The sequence below is a fragment of the Cynoglossus semilaevis genome, chromosome 9, assembly GCF_000523025.1.
Source record: "Cynoglossus semilaevis isolate Cse_v1.0 chromosome 9, Cse_v1.0, whole genome shotgun sequence".
Taxonomy (NCBI): domain Eukaryota; kingdom Metazoa; phylum Chordata; class Actinopteri; order Pleuronectiformes; family Cynoglossidae; genus Cynoglossus; species Cynoglossus semilaevis.
The window spans coordinates 2,399,390-2,423,155 of NC_024315.1; the positions used below are offsets into that span (position 1 = coordinate 2,399,390).

The 23,766-nt window shown below is 42.5% G+C and overlaps 1 protein-coding gene across 1 annotated transcript in view; it reads right to left on the reverse strand.

The window, feature by feature from the left end:
- frem3 (Fras1 related extracellular matrix 3) overlaps nt 1-16,615 on the reverse strand; it is a 25,995-nt gene extending 9,380 nt beyond the window's left edge. The window contains 7 exon segments of the mRNA XM_008316421.3: nt 1,422-1,673; nt 1,858-1,983; nt 2,093-2,323; nt 2,762-2,908; nt 10,970-11,059; nt 11,376-14,577; nt 14,580-16,615. Coding sequence (XP_008314643.2) covers nt 1,422-1,673; nt 1,858-1,983; nt 2,093-2,323; nt 2,762-2,908; nt 10,970-11,059; nt 11,376-14,577; nt 14,580-16,403 — 5,872 coding nt within the window. The 5' untranslated portion in view covers nt 16,404-16,615.
- Between the last annotated feature and the right edge of the window lie 7,151 nt (nt 16,616-23,766).

Sequence of the window (23,766 nt, forward strand, 5' to 3'; positions counted from 1 at the left end):
GCAGCAGGAGACAGACAAAAAAAGTTCATAACAATAGCGGCCTGATGCTGGCTAGACTCCAAACGTCTAGGTTTACTCAGACAGGCAGATGGTTTTACATGTACACACACTCACACACAGACACTGATTTATGGTGGGGTGTTATGTTGGGACCCACCAAGAAGCCCAACCACAATAGGGGTTTATACGGAGGAGACCTCTCTTGTCTCCTCACATGTCTGAGACAATACACCGGTTATTTACTTGTAAACATAAATGCTAATGGGGCTTCTACTCTAAATGCATAGAGGGATGCTAAGCTAGAAGCCTAAAAACAGACAAGTACTTGGTACTGTATATAATCAATGGTAAATAAAAGGTGACACGTGGAAAACATGTCTTCAGCCTTAAAGAAGAATTGCAGCAGAATCTCCTTCGCACAGAAGGAGAGAGTGAAACCATGCCGGTCATTTGGATTTCCTGTCACACAATAGTCCCTCTCTGCACCACCTGTCTTTTGGTCTTTGCACACAAAGAGATGCCCTGTGTTTCCCCCTGAGTTCCCCTGAATGCCAATTAGGACAAGGGTCACTCAAGGAACACAGTTCAAAGTTGTTGTTTTTTTCTGTAATCTGCAAAGGTAGCATAAAATTCACAGCCTGTCACCCCCCCAAACCCCTCCTCCTTGTGAGTATTATTGGATGTTTTAGATTTGGGGAACTTCATTCATTCGTATCATTTTCTATATACACATTTACACTGCCACTGAGGTTTTCTGAAGGTCAGTGAATGCACCTTAATTGTAACCTCAGTGATGAGTTGTTCCTTTACTGATTCACAGTGATTAAACAGGAAAACAAGAACCTCACTTGGAAAACTGTGTGTTTTGTATGTTTGTTTTTCTTCAGTGAGTTTTTGGATTTGTAAGCAGGCAGCTGTGAGTAGATTCAGCCCCTTGGTTATATTGTTTTAAAAATCCACAAAAAAAAGAGCTCTTTCCCCACAAACTCAACGACTCAGACACCTTTCTCTGCTGCTGATCGACCAGAAACCATTCAAAAGCTTTGGCAGTGCAGGAGTGAGTCCTTTTAAGCCTGATTAATTGTAATAGAGCACAGCTGCGTCAGCAGGTAATAACGACGCCTCAGTCACAGCTGTGTTAGGCTGAGCTGTGAACCAGAGTCTGTGGAACTCTCTCAGACAACACAGAGATATTTAGGAGTGGTGCAGAAACCACACAGTTTGAATCTGAACCAGTTGTGAAGTAAACAGTAAACAATTTTTTTTTGAATGAATTATTGAGTAGTGCAGTGGTCACTTTTATAAATCACTATAAATCATTACCGTTTTGTCACTGGTGCTTAACATGGTATTTGAATTTTGCATCCTTCAAAAAGTTGCCTTTTAGCAATAATCTCACTCTTTTTCGTGGCTACACTCACCGTCATCACTGTCAGCCAGGATGGTTATCTTGGCTGTTGGGTAGTTAGCGCCCACTCGCCCGCCCATGGGCATGCTGAGGCTGACGTTGAAGCTCTCTTCCTCCTCGTACAGGGAGTCATCGATGATGATGATGCGACACATTTTCTCACGTTCGTCCTTATCGAAGCGCAGGACACTGTTGTGGTCCTCCGGCCTAGTGATGTAATCAGAGTAGGACAGGACCGTGCTGGGTATGGTACCGGAGGCCGTGGCTGAGGATGAAAGGAAACAGGAAAGAATTGTAGTTGAATGTCTTCCTTCACAGAACATCGAGGAAACAAAGAAGTCAACAACAAACAACCTGAGGGGAAACGTTAGTGTTTGATGTTTTTTCTGCCTATTGTTATGAGGCTGACGACATGTAAAGACTTATGACTACAAACATGATTATCTCACCTTGCTGTGTGTAACAAACAACCATGAGTTCCTGGCTGGCGTCCCCGGAACGCCGTACAGGCACTAGAAGTTCTCCGATGTCCTCCTCAATCTTGAACTCCGCCTGAGGAATGAACACTGTCGACTCTGTTTGAAGACAGAAATGTGATAAAAGATTCTCAGGTCTATTCATGTCTTTTCATTTTTTGGGCCAATTATTTTATAATTTAATTTTATATATAAATTTCAGCGGTACCATCTCCGGGATCTACAATCTCCACCGTTGCGAAATTTGGAAACTCCAGCACCGCCATGACCGGGTCTGATAGCTGTATCTCAAAGGTTTCCGAGGTCTCGAACTCCTGATCCGTGAAAATCTTAACCCTCCATGTGGCCGTGGTCTGACCGGGGTTGAACTGTACCTGTTTCTGGGATTTACCACGGAAGTCCTTGTCCTTCTCAGCTGTGACGTCCTTGGTGGCAATACCTGAAGATAATCGAGGGACATTGATTTGAGACGGTTACCAACAGCTGGGGACACCACATAATAATAATAATAACAACAATAATTAGGAAATAATTGAGTGCCTAATTTGCAACCAACACAGGCTGCCACAGGAGGCGCCGTTAGGGATATGTGGTTCCTCTGTCTGGGAAATCTACCCTGACGGACTGAGCACAGACGTTCGTGGGTTTTGTGAATGTTTTAAAGCAAGTCAGTCCTTCAAAAAGAGCCTTATGAATTATATCCTAAAATCTAAGAGAGTCGTTGAAAGTGTTTGTTAATTCAAACAGGGGCGTTTTCCTCCTAAAAACCCATAATTTCTTAGTGATTTTATATAAACCATTAACAAAATTAAAATGTTGCAAAGAAAAACCATGTCACTGATCAGATCAGATTTGATTGTCTAATCCCAACACTTACTGACAAAGGAGGTTTCCCCAAGGTAGCCTCTGCGTTTTAGCGTCACCTCCAGGAATTTGGCATCCTCGTCTACCAGGTAGTATTCCCTCTCCAGGGAAATCCAGGCCCAGTTTAAGCGGAAAGGCTGAGGCTTCAGTTTATTTCCACCTAAAGACAGAAAGAAAGCTTAGTTCCTCAGTATTTAATTTAAAAACCTCCTCAGCCACAGCAGCGAAACGAAGGAAACAATCAGTTTCGTTGGTATTGAGAGTCAGCGATGCATAGGAACTGCAATCTGCTTTGGGCCGAGGGATAAAGGAGTCAAATAGGTGTTTAATTTGAAAGAGGCAACGTGATATCTTAATACCAGGGTTTCCCTAAAGCTGGCAGGACTTGAAGGCGTGTTGCCGTCGTACTGAGTTCCAAGTTCTCTTCCACCTCTGCTTGGTATTCTCAAAGCACCAGTTGGCAATAAATGTGGTGTTAATTATCTGATTATAGAGTGAATTACATGTCAGTAATGATGTGGTTCCTGTCATAAACCTGACTAGAATAGTAGCTCTTACAGCAATTTCTGGGCTAACTTTAAGCTAGGTTTTTTAGTATCTGCTACTTCTGTACCACTAAAAATGTACATGTTCCTTATTTTTGCACTGGTTGGTGAGACTTATACTCCAGAGGGATTTATAGCCCGGAAAATACAGTGAGACTTATACTCCAGAGGGACTTATAGCCCAGAAAATATGGCACCTCTTCACTCCCATACCTTAACACCATGGCTGACCAATGAACAACAAACCAAATTTTATTCATACTATATAAGGGTGCAACGCTGCATCAAGTATGCGATGATGACAACGTCCAAACCAATGGTTTCCACGATTACCGACCGCTGTGTGGACAGCTACCACTGAGGTAAGAATGTAAGGTTACACTGGTTAAGCAGAGGCGACATGGAGAAGTGGAGCCCAGTGGGCACCGCCATCCTCCATCAAACACCCTGCTCGGGTTTCCAACAGTCACGGCTAAAAATATGGGTAACATGGATCATGTCTGCAGTTGTTTGTCCCAAATTCCACCGCAGTTTATGCATGAGTTCAGTACACTGTGTATAAAGTGTATGGCTTTGTTGTAATCTGTACACTCACGTGGTGATATCGGCTCAGCCATTCAACTCCTGACTGATAAGTCTTTACAGTTTAGGACGGAATCAGATTCCCATCACCACAAGAAATACAATCATTTCAACCACCAGCACCGTGACAAAAAAGTCCGAGATAAGGTTCAGAAGCCGGATTATTTTCCATGTCCTGGTAATTACTAAGTTTTATCAAATGAACACGACCAAAGAACAGCCTCTGTTCGGGCATAGAGCAATCGGCAAACAGGTCAGGGTTTCAGGAAACACATTTTAAATGGATGACACTTCATATGTTACAGATCTTTAACAATAAATCAAGCGGGACAAATAAACTATTTAGGGACATAATAAACGGACAATTTTAGCTCAGACAGATTGTAAAAAAAAAAGAGCTGGTGAAATGTGTCACCACTTCTGTCTGTCCCAGAGCCACTTGATACAGTGTGTGTGAGCAGGTGACACAGGTGTGAGGCACGATGCATGTGAAATGACGTAAGTGGCAAGCAAGAAAAAACCTGACCTGTAAAAATTATTATTATCCCATAAAGTAACAGTCCTTAACCAGCAGGTGGGGGAAGAATGGATGTAATTAACTAATATGCAAGAATTTCTCTAAAGAATCAGCACAGAATCATGCTAAATTATTAGTAATACTAATATTCCGAATCAAGAAGAAGTCAAAAACAAAAACATAGTAGTTTGGTTCTTTTATGTCTTTTGCATCCCAGAATTGTCTTTTGAATTCTGGGTAAAATTATTTACTAGTCCTATAATAGTCCAGACAGGTAAATAAAATAAAATAAAATTTTCAAACAACTTCTCACAACAAGGCTATGTTCTAATGACTTTTGACGTTATTGGCAACCATTAAAATTAGTATATGTTTGTTCAGAGTCTATACAATACATTTTTAACTAATCACATGTCATCATTGACATCGTGACCTGGTTTTAAAAGGTTTGTGGTACCGTGTGGTCAACAGGTGCTTTTGTTCTGCATTATAAACAAACTCCATGTGTCCTGTATCACTGGTACTGTTGTAAAAACCAGATTGGTATCTGTGTCATTGTCACATTCACTCGCTGTTCCGTGACACAAATTCACATTGTGGCACGACCCTGGGTGAGAGGAGGAACACGGGTGACAATTGCTGGGCTCAGTGTCATCAAAGCCATGTTATTTCTCTCTCTCTCTCCCTCTCTCTCTCTTTGTCCTTCCGGTCGTCTGTCTGTCTGTCTCCGTTGAAACCTTTTCACCCTCCAGATTCCCATAGTATGTGGAGCAGAGTGACAGCTGTACCCTCCTCCCACCCTGACTCCCTCCCTTCTTCCCTGCATTGACTTTGTTCACTCAGAGGATGAACAACTGAACGTGACAGCAGGCCACAGTCTGGGTGGGCCCACGTCCACCACCACGTCACCCCTGCCTGCCTGCCTACCTCCACATTGTTGTCGCCAGTGTAATAGAAGGGAAATCTCCTTCTATTGTACATGTGGTCAGACAGTGGGACTAGAGCCGGAACAAGTCTGATCAAAAGAAAAAAAAAAAAAAATCAGGACTTCCTACTTGACACATTAACTTGGCCTGGAATTTAAAGTTTCAAACTGAAGGTGTGAGATCAGAATAGCTGCTGTAAACCTGTATTTAAACATGATTGATTCCTAAATTTATGACGCAAACTCTATATTAGACCGGCCATTAAACCTAATACACACAGTAGCTCCCAGGTTTGGCTCACATTTCCATTAGCTTGTCAAACTGATGAGCATCGTAATTTCCGTACAGGAATGAAAAGTTTTATAGGCGGTACATATTTCTGAACGTCCCTGTTAGCAGCTATTTAATGAATTAGCTGTGAGTGATTGACGATGATAACAGACATTAGCCGGAAATACTTAGAAAGTGTGATGAGACTTCAGGTTCCTAGTGAAACTACGGCCTATCACGAGTAGTGGAAGATACAGAAAATATTTTAGAAATTTAAAAGCCTAGTCACCCTATTACACCAATAAATTTCGCTGGTCTAGTTAGCAATGTATAAAAAAGCTGTAAATTTAGTAGCAGTTACCAAGTTAGCGATGCTAATTTGCTAAACAAGGTAAGCTAAGAAAAGTAAACTTTATGTCAGAACCTCTGGGTTTTTTGGACCTTTCTATGCTGCAGAATAATGTTTAGAATATTTTCCATCTTTAGGAGTTACCACAGAAGAATTTGTTTTGTTTTTTGTCCACCATGTTGCGTGTAAAAAATAGGCAATTTAACCATGATTCATCCTCTAACATTCTCATCATGGGAGACAAAACGTTCTGAGAATTCGGTTTTAATAATGCTTAAGTTTATGAATTACCACTGTAAAAATAAAACCCAACAAAAAACAGGTTTGAGTCCGGACCTAAAGCCTTAAGATATTTTCAACATATGAAAATGTTGTATAAACAAGGGGAAAAGCGTGACGTAAAGTGACAAAAGAGTTCTCCTCCTAGGAGTTTATGTATTCAATATCATGCGTCAGCAAAGTAACGTCAAAACATATACATGACATGGTGGCCTCAGCTTTTTTTCTGCACCAGTGTTCGGGGGCAACACATTCTTCAGCAGCTCATATTTACACTGCTGCGCTGCCTGCACCATACATAGATACGGTGTGATAGTGGGTCAGGCCCGAGATATTGTTGGAAGGGAAGGTCAACGTGAGGCTCTGACGTCCGCTAACATGATGCAAGGAGGAGCAAACGACTAAGAATATCTTGATCAAGTATTTCCTCATTAATCATCCAGTTGGTATAAATACTGGGGAGATTCCCGGCAGCTATGGTTGGTATTCAAATATCACAGCGTTATTTATTGTTATGGTATGTTAGTTATTATTTAAATATATTTTTTCAACACAGGAGTTTTGAAGGAGATGTTTGGAATGATATATTCATATATATACATATGTATGATTATGGGAATTGTGAGAGCTTGACATAAGGCACTGCACTGTATATAAATAAATGAGTGCGTTAAATGCTGGATGATAAGTGGAATCATCTCTGAACAGTAGCAGCATTTGCTGTAGATTGACACATTAGACCAGGACGCAGCTTTGGCTCTGGACTCTGACAGATCTGTGGTGGAGGATGTTGCAAATCATAATAGGACGCAGGCTGACAACCACGGCCTCTTTGACCCTGGGTTACCACACTTGTGACCACACAGATAGCTGCAACTTTGGGAGAAATTGCAATAAAATTGAACATGTCATGATGAACCTTCATCTTTCCTGGCTGTGATACTTTTAAAAGTCTGTAATGTGTAGAAGTTTTCCTCTGTGGTCAATGACAGAAAAGGGAAGTCAGCAAAAATATAAAAATTTGAAGGCTTCAACTTTCGCAAACGTTTCGCAAACTGGACTCAAATTTGTACCATGTTCTCTTCAAAGGACTGAAAATAACAAGAGAAATAAAACACTAACACGTAAACTCTTGCACAACAACTACAAATAAAGCACTTCTCCACATTATAATTAATTGCTACTTAAATCATTGACATTAGTGAGAACGGACAGGACGAGAGAATAATAACCACGAGTCACCGACCGCGTGGAGTGACAGCGATAGCTGTGCCATATGAGAGCAGATATGAATAACCTTTGGAGCCATACATCATAACTCCTCTCCCCAGCTGTCTTCAAAAAAGCCATAAATCACAGCTGAAGAAAAAGAAATGATAAAAAAACTGTTCTTCAATGAAAGGAAAAGACAGAACGGAGAGTACGGAAGGATGTAACTGAGACGAGGTGGAGAAATGAAAACACCACAGAATAAGAATAGAAATACCCGGGGGGGGGGGGGGGGGGTCTGTGAGACGTCCTCGTCACAGGGGACACGGGCTGTGGCACCATTAGACACTAAATCTCCCAGTGACTGTTGACACGGCTGACATGGAACACAGTCCCACTGGACTGACACTCGGACTAATGGGGAACAGAAACTGAACTTCAATGTTCGTCACAGTCAGAATTTTGTCCCCGATGTCTTTAGGACCAGGGACCTCCACAGTGAAACCTCGCAGGTTATCAGGCTATCAGAGACCGGTTTGGGTTTCTGCAGAGCTGGGAGCGGGGTGACGGAGAACCTTGAAAGGGGATCCCCCCCCCCCCTCCCCGGAGACTTTCCTCTCACGTACACACCTGTCCCGCTGGGATACCACTGCACTTCCAGACCGTCCACAGTCTGTCTGTGGCCCTGAAGTCTGGAGTCTCCAAGGAAATGCATTCCTATCCCGGCTGTGAATGATCACATAACACAGGGACCCAGTGGGGTCTGTGGTCCCTCTGCAGAGCTGCAAGACTATATTGTTGCTTTTGGAAAAGGCACAAAGACTGATTTAATGTGTATGAATGCCGCGGCTTTGTTCTCTTTATTCCTTATCTCTTTATCTGCAGAATTTGATTAGCGTCACAAAGAAATCTAACACTATCTGCTGCACAAGATTGGCAAGAATAGGCAGCAGTGTCTGAAAACCACCACAGTCCTGGGTTTAAACGTCTGATATACTGCACCGGTCCTTCAGACCTGGAGACAAACGAAAACCTTCAGATGTCCTGACACGTCTGTCAGTAACTTAAGGGTTTTCTTTTCTCTGAGCCTGTGGCTCAATGGCCCCGACGTCCAATAAAGAAGAATATACATGAGCTGCGTACCCTCTCGTAAAAACAACCATATAGCCTGAATGGCCCTTTCTTCAAATGGCTGTAAGGCACTCCTGACCTGGACACATGCACACAAGTTATAACTTTTCCCTGAGGAAAGTGAGAATAAGCCGAGAGTTCATTTTTGTTGTAACTGCTATAAAATCTTTAGTGTCTCATCCTTAAAGTTTTACTAGAATTCTTACAATTATGAAACAGATGGGAGTAATTACAACATGGTAGACAGACTGTTACTTTTTAAAAGTATTTCATTTCCAGTCGTTAAGGCCAGGATAATTATATTGAAAAGTATTTCATTTCCAGTCGTTAAGGTCAGGATAATAATATGAATCACATCATCTTCAGGTTGGTGTTTGTATCTGTTAGTAAGATTGTTTTATATCATTATATGATTGTTTCACAGTCCATTGTTCAGATCCTGTGTCTTAACTCATGTTTCACATTAAAAACTACTGACCAACGCATTTTTTTCTTCACATATTTGAACAGCAACAGTTAGAAAGACTGACATGAAGTATTTGGGGGTAAAAAATGAACTCTTGGAATTTGAACTGCTGATACTGACGGAATAAAGTCTAAAAGATGTTTTTTTGATTTTTGAAATTGCGTTATGAAACATAGGTTTTCTAATGATTAGCAATCAATCAAAACGCACACGTCAAAGTGTAGCGTCAAAAGGTATGCTAACGAGGGGCTGTTTTTGGGGGGTTTGGGGGGGGTATCTTAGCTGCAAATCTTCTCTGACACTGAGCTTTTGTTTCCCTCACAAACAGCTCAGCTTCTTAGATTTATTACCAGATAGGCTGACCATCAGCGCTGCTCTCCACTTGCAAGTCGCTGCACGTCAGCGATGCTTCCAAACCTCCCATCCACCCCATCACATCCACACACACACACACACATTACTAAAACAACGGTTGACTCATCACAACCATATCTGCTGTGTGATCTTTTTTCCAGGTGTGGGTATTGGGGCCTCCATGTGGGCCGACTATTAACTAAAATGATAAACCAGCAATTATTCAAACTAGTATCTGTCGTGCTCCTGCACTTTACCTGGAATCTACAGGGACGCAGCCATAGTTTGGTTTAAGTGCTGACCTGCCTCCCTGCACCTGGTTCAGCTGAGTTGACTGGAGGCTTTACTAACAGAAGGAAAGCAAAGAAAAAAAAATCCTAAAGCTAATTGAAGCCCTCAGCGCCTTCCTGTGGTTAAACCTTTATTTAAAACCTCAGATTCACTGAGACAGATAGGGTTACGGTTGGTGTAAGATAACAAGGTCTGGGAGGAAATGTTAATTCACAGAGAGAGGATGTAGAGTTTGGGGATCTGACTAAGGTTAAATGATAACTCCAGAGGTGATTCATCTGTAGGTGTGGAGTTGAGGTTAATATGAAGCTTCACTTTGCTGACGAAAAGACAGTAATTTAGCAGAGACTTTCAGAGACCCTGTCCTGCCTCCTCACTGGTACGACTGCAGTTACAGCAGGATCATCTTTAACACGACCCTCAATCCAACATAATTGCAGACTGAACTTTTCCTCCTGCGTTGATCGTTGTCATTTATTATCTGACATCCGCTTTGCCTTCTGTCATATGTTCACTGATATCGTGTTTTCAACTTGTGAGACCCCTCATATTCTCATTTTATATTTTAAATGCCGACATGGATATTTTATGAGTGACATTCATATGGCAGCGGACCAAGAGGAAATATGATCCTCAGTTAAAGTGAAAACCCAACAGGCTTTGACACGTCTGAGTAAAGTGAGAAGGAAGGAACTGGTTCTTATGGAACATGTTGAGGTCGGTGTCACAGGCTGATAACTAAGAATGGGAAATCATTTTGTTTTAAACATTTAAAAAACATCATTTAATATAATTAATATTAAGTTATATTTCCAGACTAATATAAACCATTACTGAATATTATAGTAATAACTAAAATTACTGTTACCTACAAATACATTTATTAGATTTCACAATGTCACTTCAAACACGCGATGAAAGAGGGAGCATCTGAAAGCACCCTGAGGGAATGTCCATGTCATTGTCTTCTAACAATGACGTTTTAGAGCACGTAGTTCCACCTCTTCTACTTTTACCAACACTCTTCTTAAATCTCCTCTGACCCCTGTCCTTTAAACCTGCTTCCCCCCTTTTGCAGTAGGGTGAAAAGAGAAGGTGGGTCTCTGCCGAGTGTCAGTCATGGCCAACTGCCCTAAGTCTTTGTGATGCAAACACATGGCAGAGAGAAGGTAGCTTCATGTTTTTAAGAAGCCATTTAAATGGAAAGTCTGAAGAAAAAGCCTTCAGGCAAATGATTTCCTGCTCATGGTTCCATGCTGGTGTCAGTGCACGTTAGTATGAAGTAGTTTAATGGTTTCTTACCATTGTCTTGAACGGTGAAGTAAAAGATGTCACTGGTTGCGTTGCTCTTATCCAACAACACGTAGGAAATCTTCATGTCATTGATGTCAGCTGTAAAACGAAAAAGAGTAAATGAGTCGCAGATTAATACATGGAGAGAAGTATGAAAACCTGGAGTCAGTTTGAAGAGATCTGAGGACCAATAAAGTCACAAGGCAATCAGCATTGCAATTTTGTTATGGCCATGGTATATTTATGCATATATTATTATGTACTAAGTATTTAAGTTACCTACATTTGTATATTTATGCATATATTATTATGTACTTAAGTATTTAAGTAAAACTTTGTATAGATTTTATATTTATCATAAAAAACAGATTTAACATTTCTTGTTAAGTATATTATGTCGTAGTTTGTAGCTTACCTTGCGTGAAGGTAGTGATGCTGTCGTTGCCCAGACCGGAGTTTATGATGAAGCCGTGTTTAGGGGCCTCGGTCACGATGTACTTCAAAACTCTGTTAGAGCTGTCGCGATCCTCTGATCTCAGGGCCTTGCTGCTGATCAGGAACCCAACGTGACCCGTTGGGAGGACCCTCAGTGAGGCTGCAGCCTTGTTGACCAAAATCTGGGGCACACCGTTGTCCACTGTGTTGATCTGAATGGTCATCATCTGGGGCTTGCGTGTTTCATACACAGTGTTGGGAAAGACGTAAAAATCTGTATGCGTGCCGTCTGTGACGGTGAAGGAGAAGCTGTCCTCGATGGTCTCAGTGCCGTCGTGCTTGTAGCTGATCAGGTTCTCGTTCAGATCGTGTTTGGTAAAGGTCGTGATGGTTTGGCTGTTGTTGAAAAGCAGCTGACCATGCACGGGCACCTGGGTGACAATGAAGCGGAGCAGGTTGTCGGGTGTGTCACGATCTTCGACTGTCAGCTCAAATGGGGTGATGAGTTTGGTTTCTCCTTCTTCGACGACCAGCTTGTTTATAGTCAGGACTGGTTTCTTATTGTCTACATCTGTGATGGACACTCTAAAGGTCCGGAAGACAGGGTTGTAGCCATCTGTTACCTCAAACTCAAAACTGTCCATTTTCATTTCATCATCAGAGGTGTGGATGTAGTAGACCTTGTTGCCAGCCAGCTGGAGTTGGGTGAAGGTGGAAATGGGGACACCGGGGTGGTCAGTACTCTCTAGGTGACCTCTGCTTGGTGCTCTTGTGATACTAAAGCTAAGGTGTTCATCAGGACTGTTGATATCTGAGGTGCTGAGGAGGTCGGTCGTGAGAGTGACTTTCCCTCCTTCCTTCAGAGTGACACCTTTATTAATGACATCTGGGAAGACCATGTCGATGCTTCCGATGTTGATGTAAAAGTAGCGGTCGATGAGGGGATTGATTCCATCGGTTACATCAAATTTGAGCAGATCACGAATTCCCTCTTGGCCTGTGTGTACATACTGAATGAGGTGTTTATCAATGTCATCCTGTGTGAAATTCTGGCCTATGGTGATGTTACCTAACACGTCACCAAATGTGTTGATTCTCTGCAGATAGCCCTGAGCGGGACCATACCTCACGATGTAAGTTAGAGCTTTATCTTCAGAGTCCAGATCTGTGGCCTTCAAAACCCTGTTGCTGATGACCTTTGTCTCTCCAATCTCCACATCCAGACCATCATTTATGGCCATCCTTGGTGTCTCATCATCGACAGGAATGACCATGATCAGAACTTTTTTTTCCACTTTGTGTTTCCCATCTAAAAGTCTGATTACAAAGCTGTCTTCTTTGGTCTCAGAGTCGTCGTGTTCGTACACGATGTCCGACGCCTCTTTTATTTGTTCCAAGCTGAATGTGTATACAGGGACGGTGCCGGTGCTGAGCTGCTGGACTATTTCACCATGCTTTGGTTGTGTGATGATCTCAAATTGCAGCTCGTCCCCGGGAATGTCGACATCTGCAGCGTTCAAGATTGGTGTATCAATAACCAGACTCATGCCCTCCATCACCACAAACTCACGAATAAAGATCTCAGGCGTCTCGTCATTGGCAGGGATGATGACTATCGGGAAGAAATGACGCTCAGAGAAGTTAATGCCATCAGAGCAACGGAAGGTGAAACGATCCTCCACTGGTTCAACGCCTTTGTGGATGCTTTGGACATAGTAGATGTGACCAAGAGCAACATCTCTAATAGTAAAGGCTGTGATTGCTGTCCCTGCTCGGGATTTTTCAGAGCCTGAAGCTGGAGAAATGTTTTCCACATAGCCATGCGTTGGCTGGACAATGATGGTGCAGAGAATGTCGTCGTTGTCTGTGTCAATATCTTCAGCTTGAATGTGATCGAGGGTAATGACATTTTTCTCACCTTCAACGACAACAAACTGCTCGCCAACGCTAACAATAGGTGAAATGCTGTCCACAGGAAGGACGGTAACATGAATCATCACCCCGTGGACTTTGTTGCCACCAATGACCCACTGCTCGGACAAATCAGACAGAGTTAGGTTGAAGGAGTCGTACACCTTGATTGGACCGATTTCACCTGATGTGTGAGCGTACACCACAGCACCGTTAATAATGTCTGCCTGGGTGAATCTCTCAGCAGGTACACCGTTAACCAGGATTTCACCCATCCTGGGAGGTTCCTCTACAATGAACGTGAGCATCAGATCATCTGTGTCCTCATCGCGGCCCTGTAAAACGTTGCTGGTGATCTCTGTTGCTCCGTTCTCCAGCACATCAATGGACGCTCCTAGAAGACCATGTGGAAGCATGATGGTGGGGACTTCATCATCCACAGGGTCAATCGAGATCTTGATGTTAATCGGTACGTTATGGAAACCATCACTCACGTCAAGTTTGATAACGTCACCTGTTGATTCTGATCCACCTTGGATGTAAGCTACATGGCCGTTAGCAAGGTCATCAAGCACGAACGTTTCACTGTTTGTCATGTCAATCCCTAAGTACTGCAGCTTCCCGTGATGAGGAACCTGTACCACAGTAAAAATGATATTTTCATCTTCTGTGTCACTGTCAGTGGCTAGTAGCTCCTTCTTTGTAATAATATGTGAACCTCTCTCGTAAACAGTGAAGCCAGTGTTGGTGATGAGAGGTGGTTTGTTGTCAACCGGCTGCAGGAAGATAGTGAAAAGTCCATCTGCTGTGTTTCCAGCTGTGTCCTCTACAATGAACGTGAACTGAGCCACTTTTGGAGTGATGCCCAGCTCCTGGTCTGGGGGCCTGTAAGCTACTTTATGGTGATTAACCTGGGCCTGTGTGAACTCTGTAATTACAATGTCAGGCTTGTCAGTCAGTACGATTTCACCTAAGGGTGCGGGATTGTTCTCATCGGTGTCGGTTGGGGGCTTAGTGATGGTATACCTGAGATCCCTGTCATCTGAATCTAAGTCAGTGTAGCACAGGAATTTCTTCTTGAAGTGTGTCAGCTCATACTCCTGCACCGTCATGTGAAGGGTGGTGCCTGGCAAAAGTTCTGGGGAAATGTCGTCGACAGGGTGAATTTTGACGGTGAACACATTCTCGCCTGATTGATTTGGTGGATCGTTATCATCTTGGACCCTGAAGACAAACTGGTCAATCACAGTCGTGGTACTGTGTGGCCCAATGTCCGGATGTGCGGGTAAACCGTCTTTCCGTCGAGGATAGCCTGCTGAAACCATTCAGTCACCACCTGCTCAAACATCTCATCTGCTTCGCTGAATGTCCACAGAGATGGGTCAGACGGAGGCTCAACCTGCCTTAACAGCAGCTGACCCACAATGGAGTAAGGTGTCTCCAGGATGAACTTAACGCTAGAGTCTTCTGAATCAATATCTGTTGCGCTCAGAATGAAAGGGGAGATCTGCATGACTTCATTCTTAAAGAGCACGAGACCAGTGTTAGCATTGATAATAGGGGGCTCGTCATCAGTGGGAACTATGGTGATAGGGAACAAGAATTCCACCTCATTACTCCCATCGGTCATTCTAAAAATAATATTGTCGCTGTAGGTGTCGCTGCCATCATGCTGGTACACTACAAATCCAGCATCCAGATCTGCAGGTGTAAAGAACTTCCTGCGTGTACCGAGCACAGTCAGATCTCCGTGTTTCAGACCATCGACAACAGTAATTCTGACATCGTCTAAGTTGTCCTCGTCACTGATCTCTAAATTCTGGGAGCTAGAAAGTGGTCGGGACTGACCCTCAAACAATAGCTGCCCTGTATTTTTGGTTGCCACAGGTGCCATGGTATTCATGGGCTTCACCACAATCATAAAAGCAAACGTGTCGGACACAGCGCCATCAGTGTCTACGATTTCAAACTCTAGCTGGAAAATCCTCTCGACTCCAGAGTCCTCTGAGGGAGGTTTATAGGCTATTTTAAGATCTTTGATGTCTCTCTGATAGAAGGAGGTGATTGGCAGGTTCTGATCATCTGTGCTGATGATATAACCCTGCTCAGGGCTGAGGGGCGAAGTGATGTTAAAAATTAAATCATCTGGGTCAGATTCTACATCTTCGGCAGCCAGCATGTCGCTTGTTATAGCCGTCATCACAAACTGATCAATCTCCATCATCATCATGGCCACAAAACTAGGTTTAGGAGCCGTGTTCTCTGCTCCTTCTCTGATTCTAACCATCATTTGAAAATGCTCCTGCATAATAGTGTTGCCTTCATTGTCCTGCAGCTCCACCATCATAGGAATATAATCTCTGTTTGGGGACTTAGTCTTAGCAGTGTGCTTGTAGCGGATACCCTGCTTTACAAACTCATCGCAGTCAATCATTTTGCCGTTGCTGGGGCTATTTAAAAGAGTGCCATACCTGGGGAGACCTCCAGCCCCGACCAGCGTGGAGATCTTACACTGTGTGACGCCATCTTCAAAGGAGAACTCCAGGGCCTTTTTGTCAATAGGGTTGCTGTCACCGGTGAGCTTTTCTACATTGAGAGGCATATTCCTGGTAAGGATCTCAAGCTGCTGGAAGACCACCTCCACCTCCAGCATGAAAGGTATGATCACTGTGTCTGTGTGGGAGTCATAACGCAGCTGGAGCTTCACGCGGTCCTTGCTGGGACTCCGAGATCCAAAGTGAGTGTATTTGACCTCATCTGGTCCAAACGCGCAGGGGAACTTCTTCGGGGTCAACATCCCAGGTTTCTGTGCTAAAGGGTCATTCTCCAGAACAGTGATGTGGCAGCGGTCACCGGGCTGCACCTCTGTCACCAGGTCACTCAGAGGGTCAAGAAAGACAGACCTCCCCAAAGGCACCCTGATCCCATTATTGGCAATAATGATGTTGTCTTCATTAGGTCCTGGTCTGTGGTGGTAGAGGTGAGCAGGGTTAAAAGGATCAGCAACTACTGAGGCAAAAGACAGGCTAAGATAAAACGCCACCAGCAAAAATCCCCACTTGGAACAAAGTTGGCAACTCTGCAGACACACAGCCATGGCTACTGCCAGTTGCCTTGCAATGTATTTGACAAGTCAGCAGCAGCAGGCAGGTACGACTCTTCCTAGTGGAGAAAAGGCATCAAATGAAAAATCTTGACTATTTGACCCTGCCGTCTGTCCCCTCAGTCTCTCCCTGTTTCTGTGTGGTCACACTGAGACACAAGTGTGGTGAAGACTGCCGAGCTGTGCAGGTAATAATGGAACAGTAGACAGTGACAGGCTCAGACTCCTCCTTCTGTCAGCACTGGGAGGGAGCCTCCGGCCCCCACAGCTAATTTCAGACCCACCATTGGACCAGACTGTGAAAGTGCTCCTCCAGTCAACACTCAACAGCCTCTTTGACTTGTTTCACAAAAACTGTCAGTGAAAAAAAAAAAGGCAAATCACATTAAATATATTTGACTTTGTATCATTTACTTCACATTAAATACATTTGACTTTGTACATGTGAGACGTAAGTTTTTACTTTTTACAATAATTAAATATGTATATAAAACATTAACAGAATATATATTATAACAGAAGAATACTAATTTATTTTTAAAAATGTTTTAAATGTTTGAAGACATTGTGATGAGATTTTTTTTGTTTTATTTTAGCTCTGTTTCATAGATTGTAGTGTTACAAATATTTTTTTTAGAATAGGTTTATATGAAATAATTGAAATTAATTCAATTCTGTTGTGAACTGGTCTCGCAGTCATTTTTATTTCCTGTTCATGACTCGGAGCGCCTGTGATGCTGTGTCAGAGGGACGCCGCGGCACCAGAATGATCTGAAGTGTCACACTGAGGGACAATTAGCTGGGATCAGCTGGTAGGACAGGTGTACGGACACTGCTGCTGCGTCTCCCACACACACGGTGAAAAGAAAAAAAACACAGAACAGCTAAAATTGCCCAGGACTGTTTTTTTTCAGGCGTCAAATTTCAGTGTGAAATTTCAACTTTCATGGCTGAGGCTGTGATGTCTCTGATACAGTTCTCACCAGACGCCCAGTATTTTTTTTAGGTGAGATACAAAGTTCTAAAAACTCCTCCGTGTGGTTTCTTCTTTTTTCGTAGAGATACTATTAAGAAGCATGGAGACATCAAGCAGTCCTACTGGTTGTGGTGAGAATGTGAGAATGTGTACTCAGTATGGTGCACAAGGTCATGTTAAGATAAAAATACCTGGTAGCCTTTTATGGATCATCTTTTGAGTTGGCTTTGACACTGGTTAAAATGATCTGTGTGCTCTGCCCTTACATTTTTTTATGCGGTTTCTTTTTCTTTCGCCAAAAATTTGAGGAATTTGAAACATTTGAAATGACCAGAAATAAAACAGTTTCTTATTCAATGCGAGGCTAATTTCATCGTGTTCTTTTGTGAGCAGTGAAATATGCTTTCTACATCAATTTGTCATCTGAGCTGTCGTCAGATAGTTGCTTTGATTTATGAATCGTCACCAAGGAATTCTGGACAGAAACGTCGGTAAAAATCCGGATTAACATTGTTTATCGCACCACAAAAGAGGTTTTAAATAAAAGTGTAGCTATAACCGTCCCGGTGATTTGAATAAAAATAACCCCTCTTTCCTGGACGTGATAATGTATTCAGGACAACACAACATGACCCAGTCAACAACCTTCTCAAAAGTTTGCCTCAAATACCAGCCATGCCGTGCATCCTGGCATTCTGTATCACACTTTTTCATTGCATCCTCTAAATAAATCTGGCCCTCCTCACTTGACCAGCCGAGGGGACTCACAGGATGAGGTGTAACTATAGACACAAACACCGACCTCTTTTTATACTTGGTTATTCTTGGATTTTACTCACATTCTGCTCATGTGTTTACTGAAAAATATGAAGAAAAACCTCTTGATTAAAAAAAAATATTATAATATATTTTGTGGAAGGTACACGTTCCATATTGTTTCTGTGGCTGTGAAACACGCGTAATGAAACAGAATCCATCAGCGAGACTTTACTATATTCAGTAAGTGAGTGGAAACATCTAAGAGTGGGTTCTGTTCTGGAGCTGCAGCCGGTCAGTCAGCAGTCGGCCGTTAGGTTCTCTTTGTCTGATTTAGAAACCAAAGACGGGACGTGCCTTTAATGAGCACCTAAGGTAAACAGAGAGGGAAGCTGGGCCCAGGCCAGAGCTGCTGCCTCTGATCAGAGCCTCATCCAGGGGGCAGCTCATGATGACAGCAGACACTAATGACCCTGTGACAGATGGAAAACAAAGCCAGTGGAGATGGCACTCCTGTGACCTCAACAGCCAACCAGGGAAGAGAGGTTTACTTTCTTTTCTTTATGTGCAAAAAAAAAAAATGCAGTTTCCTGTACAGTCTGTAGTTTTATTAATAATGATTTAGATTTGAACACTGATACTAATCATGGTTCAGGGGCCACATACAGCCTGATTAGAGCTCAACTGGGCTGGACCAGTACAATCGTAACATAACTACCTATAAATAACATCCATCCATTTTCATCCGCTTATCCGTTACCGGGTCGCGGTGGCAGCAGTCGCCACCCAAATCACACTGCACCGTACCAAACCTTCCTGCGGGTGGTGAGTCCACTGGAAGGTACCAACCGAGACATTGCCTCTGGGCCGAAGTGCCACCCTATAAATAACATTAAACCCATATTTTTCTTCTTTGTTTTCATGCATGACTTTTAATTTTTAATCATATTTTTCTTCTTTGTTTTCATGCATAACATCACAAACTTGAATTGTTTTTGACTTTTTTTAATTTTGAAATTCATCAAGCGGGTCAGATTGAGCCCACCACTGGCCCTGTTTTAGCCCATGGGCCGTATGTTTGGCAACCCTGTCATAAGGTATTATACAGTAGGGAATTATATTGTTTGGTAATATTTCGTAACATAAGATCAGGTTTACAACTAGTGGAAATAAGATATTGTTTGGTAATATTTCGTAACATATCAGGTTTACAACTAGTGGAAATAATGAATGATAATTAATGTATTGAACAAATTACTTTAAAATATTTTGGATGTTTTTCGGTGTACTTCGACCTCAGGTCTGAACCAGCACAATCTGAGTCAATGAAAGACCAAGACAAATGAATGAAATCATACAAATAGAATAGACTAGAACAGAGTGGGGTTAAGGTGGTTCAACATTCCAGTGTAGGTTCAGTCATCATTCTTCAGCATGTCACGTTTATCGCTGCTCAACATCTCCATCATTCACACAGCTGAACAACAGCTGTTCAACTGTGTTGACCTCCTGTAGATCACTGTCCCTGTCCATGTGTGTGTTTGTGTGTGTTTGTGCACAACTGGAAACAATGAGGCGGGGTCAACGCTCAAAGCACCAAGGTTCCCGATACCAACAAGCAGTATTAAAAAACGGAGCGGTGATCAGACGTGGTCTGTACGTTCTGTCTCTTCCTGCCGTGGTCACATTTCTCCTGCGAAAGTGACTTTAATCTAACGCAGATTACCAGATTACGCGGAGCCGTGAAGAACGTATTAAAGGATCAACAGCAGGATGTGTGAAGTGGCTCTGGAAAGTGGCTCCGACGGACGCAGTGAAAATAAGCTTTGATATAAGAGATGCGGCTCACCCCTAATAAACTCCTTGTCTCCCTGAAATAACCAAAGAAGAAGATGGCTTCTGCATTTTCTTAGCTCCTGCGCTACTCGCTAGCAATGCTAATCATGCGGCCTGTTGTAAATATACACAGTGTATAAATAGAGAATCCTGAGACCTGAGACATTTGGATCTAGTTCCCGAGGAGGAAGAGGTTTGTGTTCTGCTGTACTGGGTGCTGCCTGGCCCGGGTGTCCATGACTGTGGTCAGGTTTGAGGGGGGACTAGAACAAATTTTAGAATCGCTCCTGCCGTCGCTGCCATCCCGCAGGCTCAGTGCAACATTACATCTGCTTAATGGTGGATTAAAGCATCCTGTGGGCAGATTGATATGGGCCGGCGCTATCACTAGTCTTTAAAGGAAAGCAGCGGCCCATGGAAACAGGCTGGATATAGCAGCTGGATGAGACCCAAACACTGGGCAACACAAAGATGCTGATGGTTTTTATTTAAAAAAAAATATATATGACAGGCTCCACAAAATAACCATTATCCCGCATAGTGTGAACGCATGTAGCTTAAGCTAATCTTACACTTTGCTCATTATTTTACTAAGGTTGTTGTGAAGCATGATGGGACATTTTTATTCCTCTGTTAGAACTTCTACGTAGGGAACTGTTAATCCAAGGCGACACTAGTTCTAAACAAAGGAATCTAGTACCGACCCAGGAATGTGTTCAACACAATGTGGAGGAATTCCTGTCTTTTAACACAGTCACTTTGAACTGAGTGTGTTTGCACCTGGAGCTCAGGTTTGCACCAAGATCTTAGCATGTGTGTGTGTGTGTGTGTGTAGGTCAGTTTATAAGATCAGTTGAACTGCACTGATACTGTACTGTACTTAGAACAAATGGCATCAGATCTGGCAGAGAGTGGACGACTACAATGAAGTTTAATGGGACGTTTCTATATAAAAAAAAACAGATCCTAAAAACGTGGCTCAATTCCATTTCCTCCATGAACCAGAAGAGGTTTAGATATAATTTGCAATATAGTAAGGGGTCTCCAACCCCTGGTCCGGGGACCGATCCTGGTCCGTTGGTCATGTGGTACCGGGTCGTAGTAGTACAGTTTTACTAATTTACTTCATTCAAAAAGAATACAGTCATTAATGGTTGATTTCTTAGATTAGTGATAATATATTTATATATTTTTTTTCGTGCCCCCCCTCCTTATTTCGACACATACCAGAAACCACGTTGCTGACACAGGAAGGACCAGAGGCAGCCGTTTCTCTTGACCCGTGTTTTCTGACGGGGGGTGAAAAAAAAGAACCCTTCAATGGAGACTTTAATTTATTTTGTCCCACACTCACGTGTCCTGCTATCACCTGTTTTTTCCTCTGGAACCTTCTGCTTCGGCCGAGTTTATGTTGCCTCTGCCTTAACCTCTGACCTCTGCGGAGAAACATCTGTTTGAGGGAAAGGATAGCTGACATAATCCCATTCCATATCTGCACTGTGATTTATGTCCTACCTTTAAAAAAAAGGGCTCAAATGACAACTGCACAGGACGGAGGAAATATTTGAGTTGACACAAATATTAGTTAAAGGTAAATGCTCAGAAGCTGTACGTTGACTCAACCATCTTGGTGGGGTTAATTGCTGATAGCTAGGGTTTTGCACATTAACAATTAGCAATTTTGTGTTCTTAAAATCAACTTGAATAATTAAAGGTTTGCACATAATTAAAATCCTAATAGACTGTTGTGACCCAGGTTTGGTGTAGGATTTGACGTCAGGATTTGACTTCAGTTTTGGTACTACTGTGCTGCTGCTGCTGCTGCTGCTGGATTTGAGCCACATGACCAGATAGGGATCTGTGGAGACCAGTTGGTTACTTCAGTGAAACCTGGCTGCTGAAAGACTGAACATTCCAAGAGGGATTTAGGATTGTGAAGAAATTCTCACCTGAACCCCCAACATGTCCATCCCTTCTAGTCAAACAAAAACAAAAAAAAAAAAAAAATCACATCTTGTGAGCCTTGTGAAAACTACTCAGGGTAAGGATTTTTCCTCATCTTGAATTATGTTTTACAGATGTGTAAAAAAAAAATCTAAATTCTGTCCCTACACCTTAGCAAAATACACATTATCGGTCATTTATGAGGTTTTTTTCCAGGTACAGTATGAGCAGGTTTGCTTCATCTAACATTATCTAAACGTCGTTCCGACTTCTTAAAGGACTCATCAGAAAAACCAAGAGTCCGGCGCTCCACACCTGTAATTACGTCAAATTTCTTAAGTGCGCTGAGTTGTCATTACTTCACCATAAAGTGGACAGCTGTTTCCTCTGCACTCAAATGCCAGGAAGAACAAAGCAAAGTCCAGGAATAACTGAAGGCCACAGTGGTGTCAACGGGTCAGTGGACTTTCCAAATGTCAAAGGTGTGATTGTAAACAACTGCAGTCCTGTGAGTCCACACCGTACAACCGACGTGTTTCTGTGTTTCCACTGGTAGTTTTCACTGTGTCGCTCCCGGCAGGGTGCAAAGACGTGGGGCACGCACCGCTAAACCGTCCACTGAGGATGTGCAGCAGGTCCACTGCAGATGAGTGGAAGAACGTGTCCTGTTATAAAGCATCTGAGGTGTTAATGGTGAAGGTGGCGGCCTGGCATACTCTCACGTCTCCTAAAATAAAAAGCTGTTGGTCGGGGAACTGAGAACAAGTTACTTCACTTTACTAATTTATTCATAATTTAAATATATTGAAAAACTTTTTTTTTTGCTTGATAAAACTTATTAAGAGGCAGAAATCTGACAAAAAAAAAAGCTATAAACCAAATTGATAATTTCCTAACGTCCTTCTTCCTCTCCCAGTTCAAACAAATTGTTGCCCTTACATCAAATCTGTCAACATATTTTTCTAAGAATGTGTGACGAGTTGACAAACAACGAGCTTGAGCAGCAACTTTGATGATGTGATTTTGGTCGGCGCCGTCACAGAGATCCAACGCTGAGTCGTATTTCACGTTCTGATCTATTTTTTCCTGCACAAATATCATATTTAATGAATTCCATCTTTTGTCGTGTGCGACGCACCCGTTGAAATATATCCCGCTCTGGGCTTCACATCACAGCCGCCGCCACACATTCAATTCTGCAGAGACTTGCTCAGTGACAGGCAAAGAATGTGAGCCAGTTGACTCTGACATTGAGGACACATTATTCACCGCAAACCCTTTAATTAGGACTGTCTGACCTCCGACCTTTGGAGAGTACAACCCCCGAACCTCCTCAGGTCAGCGAGCCGAAGAAAAGAGGACAAATCTTTGGGCTGTGATAAAAGGACACAGGAAGCTGCGAGGGAGGTTAAATACACAGTGTTGATATAAATGGAGGAGGTGTCAGTCCGATGGACGGAAGAAACTCTGGAAGGTTCTACGTGGACACAAGTCGTAAAATCAGAGAACGGAATGTAGGTGGAATGGAGATGTATATATACTTTATTTTTCTTTTACGTTTGTAGGAACTTTATGTTTTCATTAAAACTGTCAAAAGTATTGTATTAATTGTGTTTAATTATTTTGTGAAATGAATCAGATTTAAAAAAAATGTATGTGTTTTAAACAATAATTCCATCTAATAGTTCTATTGTTTGGATGAATCAAAAAATAAATGTCTTCCTGTTCCAGCAATATAAATATTATAAAGTATATTTAAGGATGTCGATTAATATCAATTAATCACGACTAATCATGATTAATTGCAGACCTAGCTTTAACATTCTGTAACAGTAGAAAAAGCAG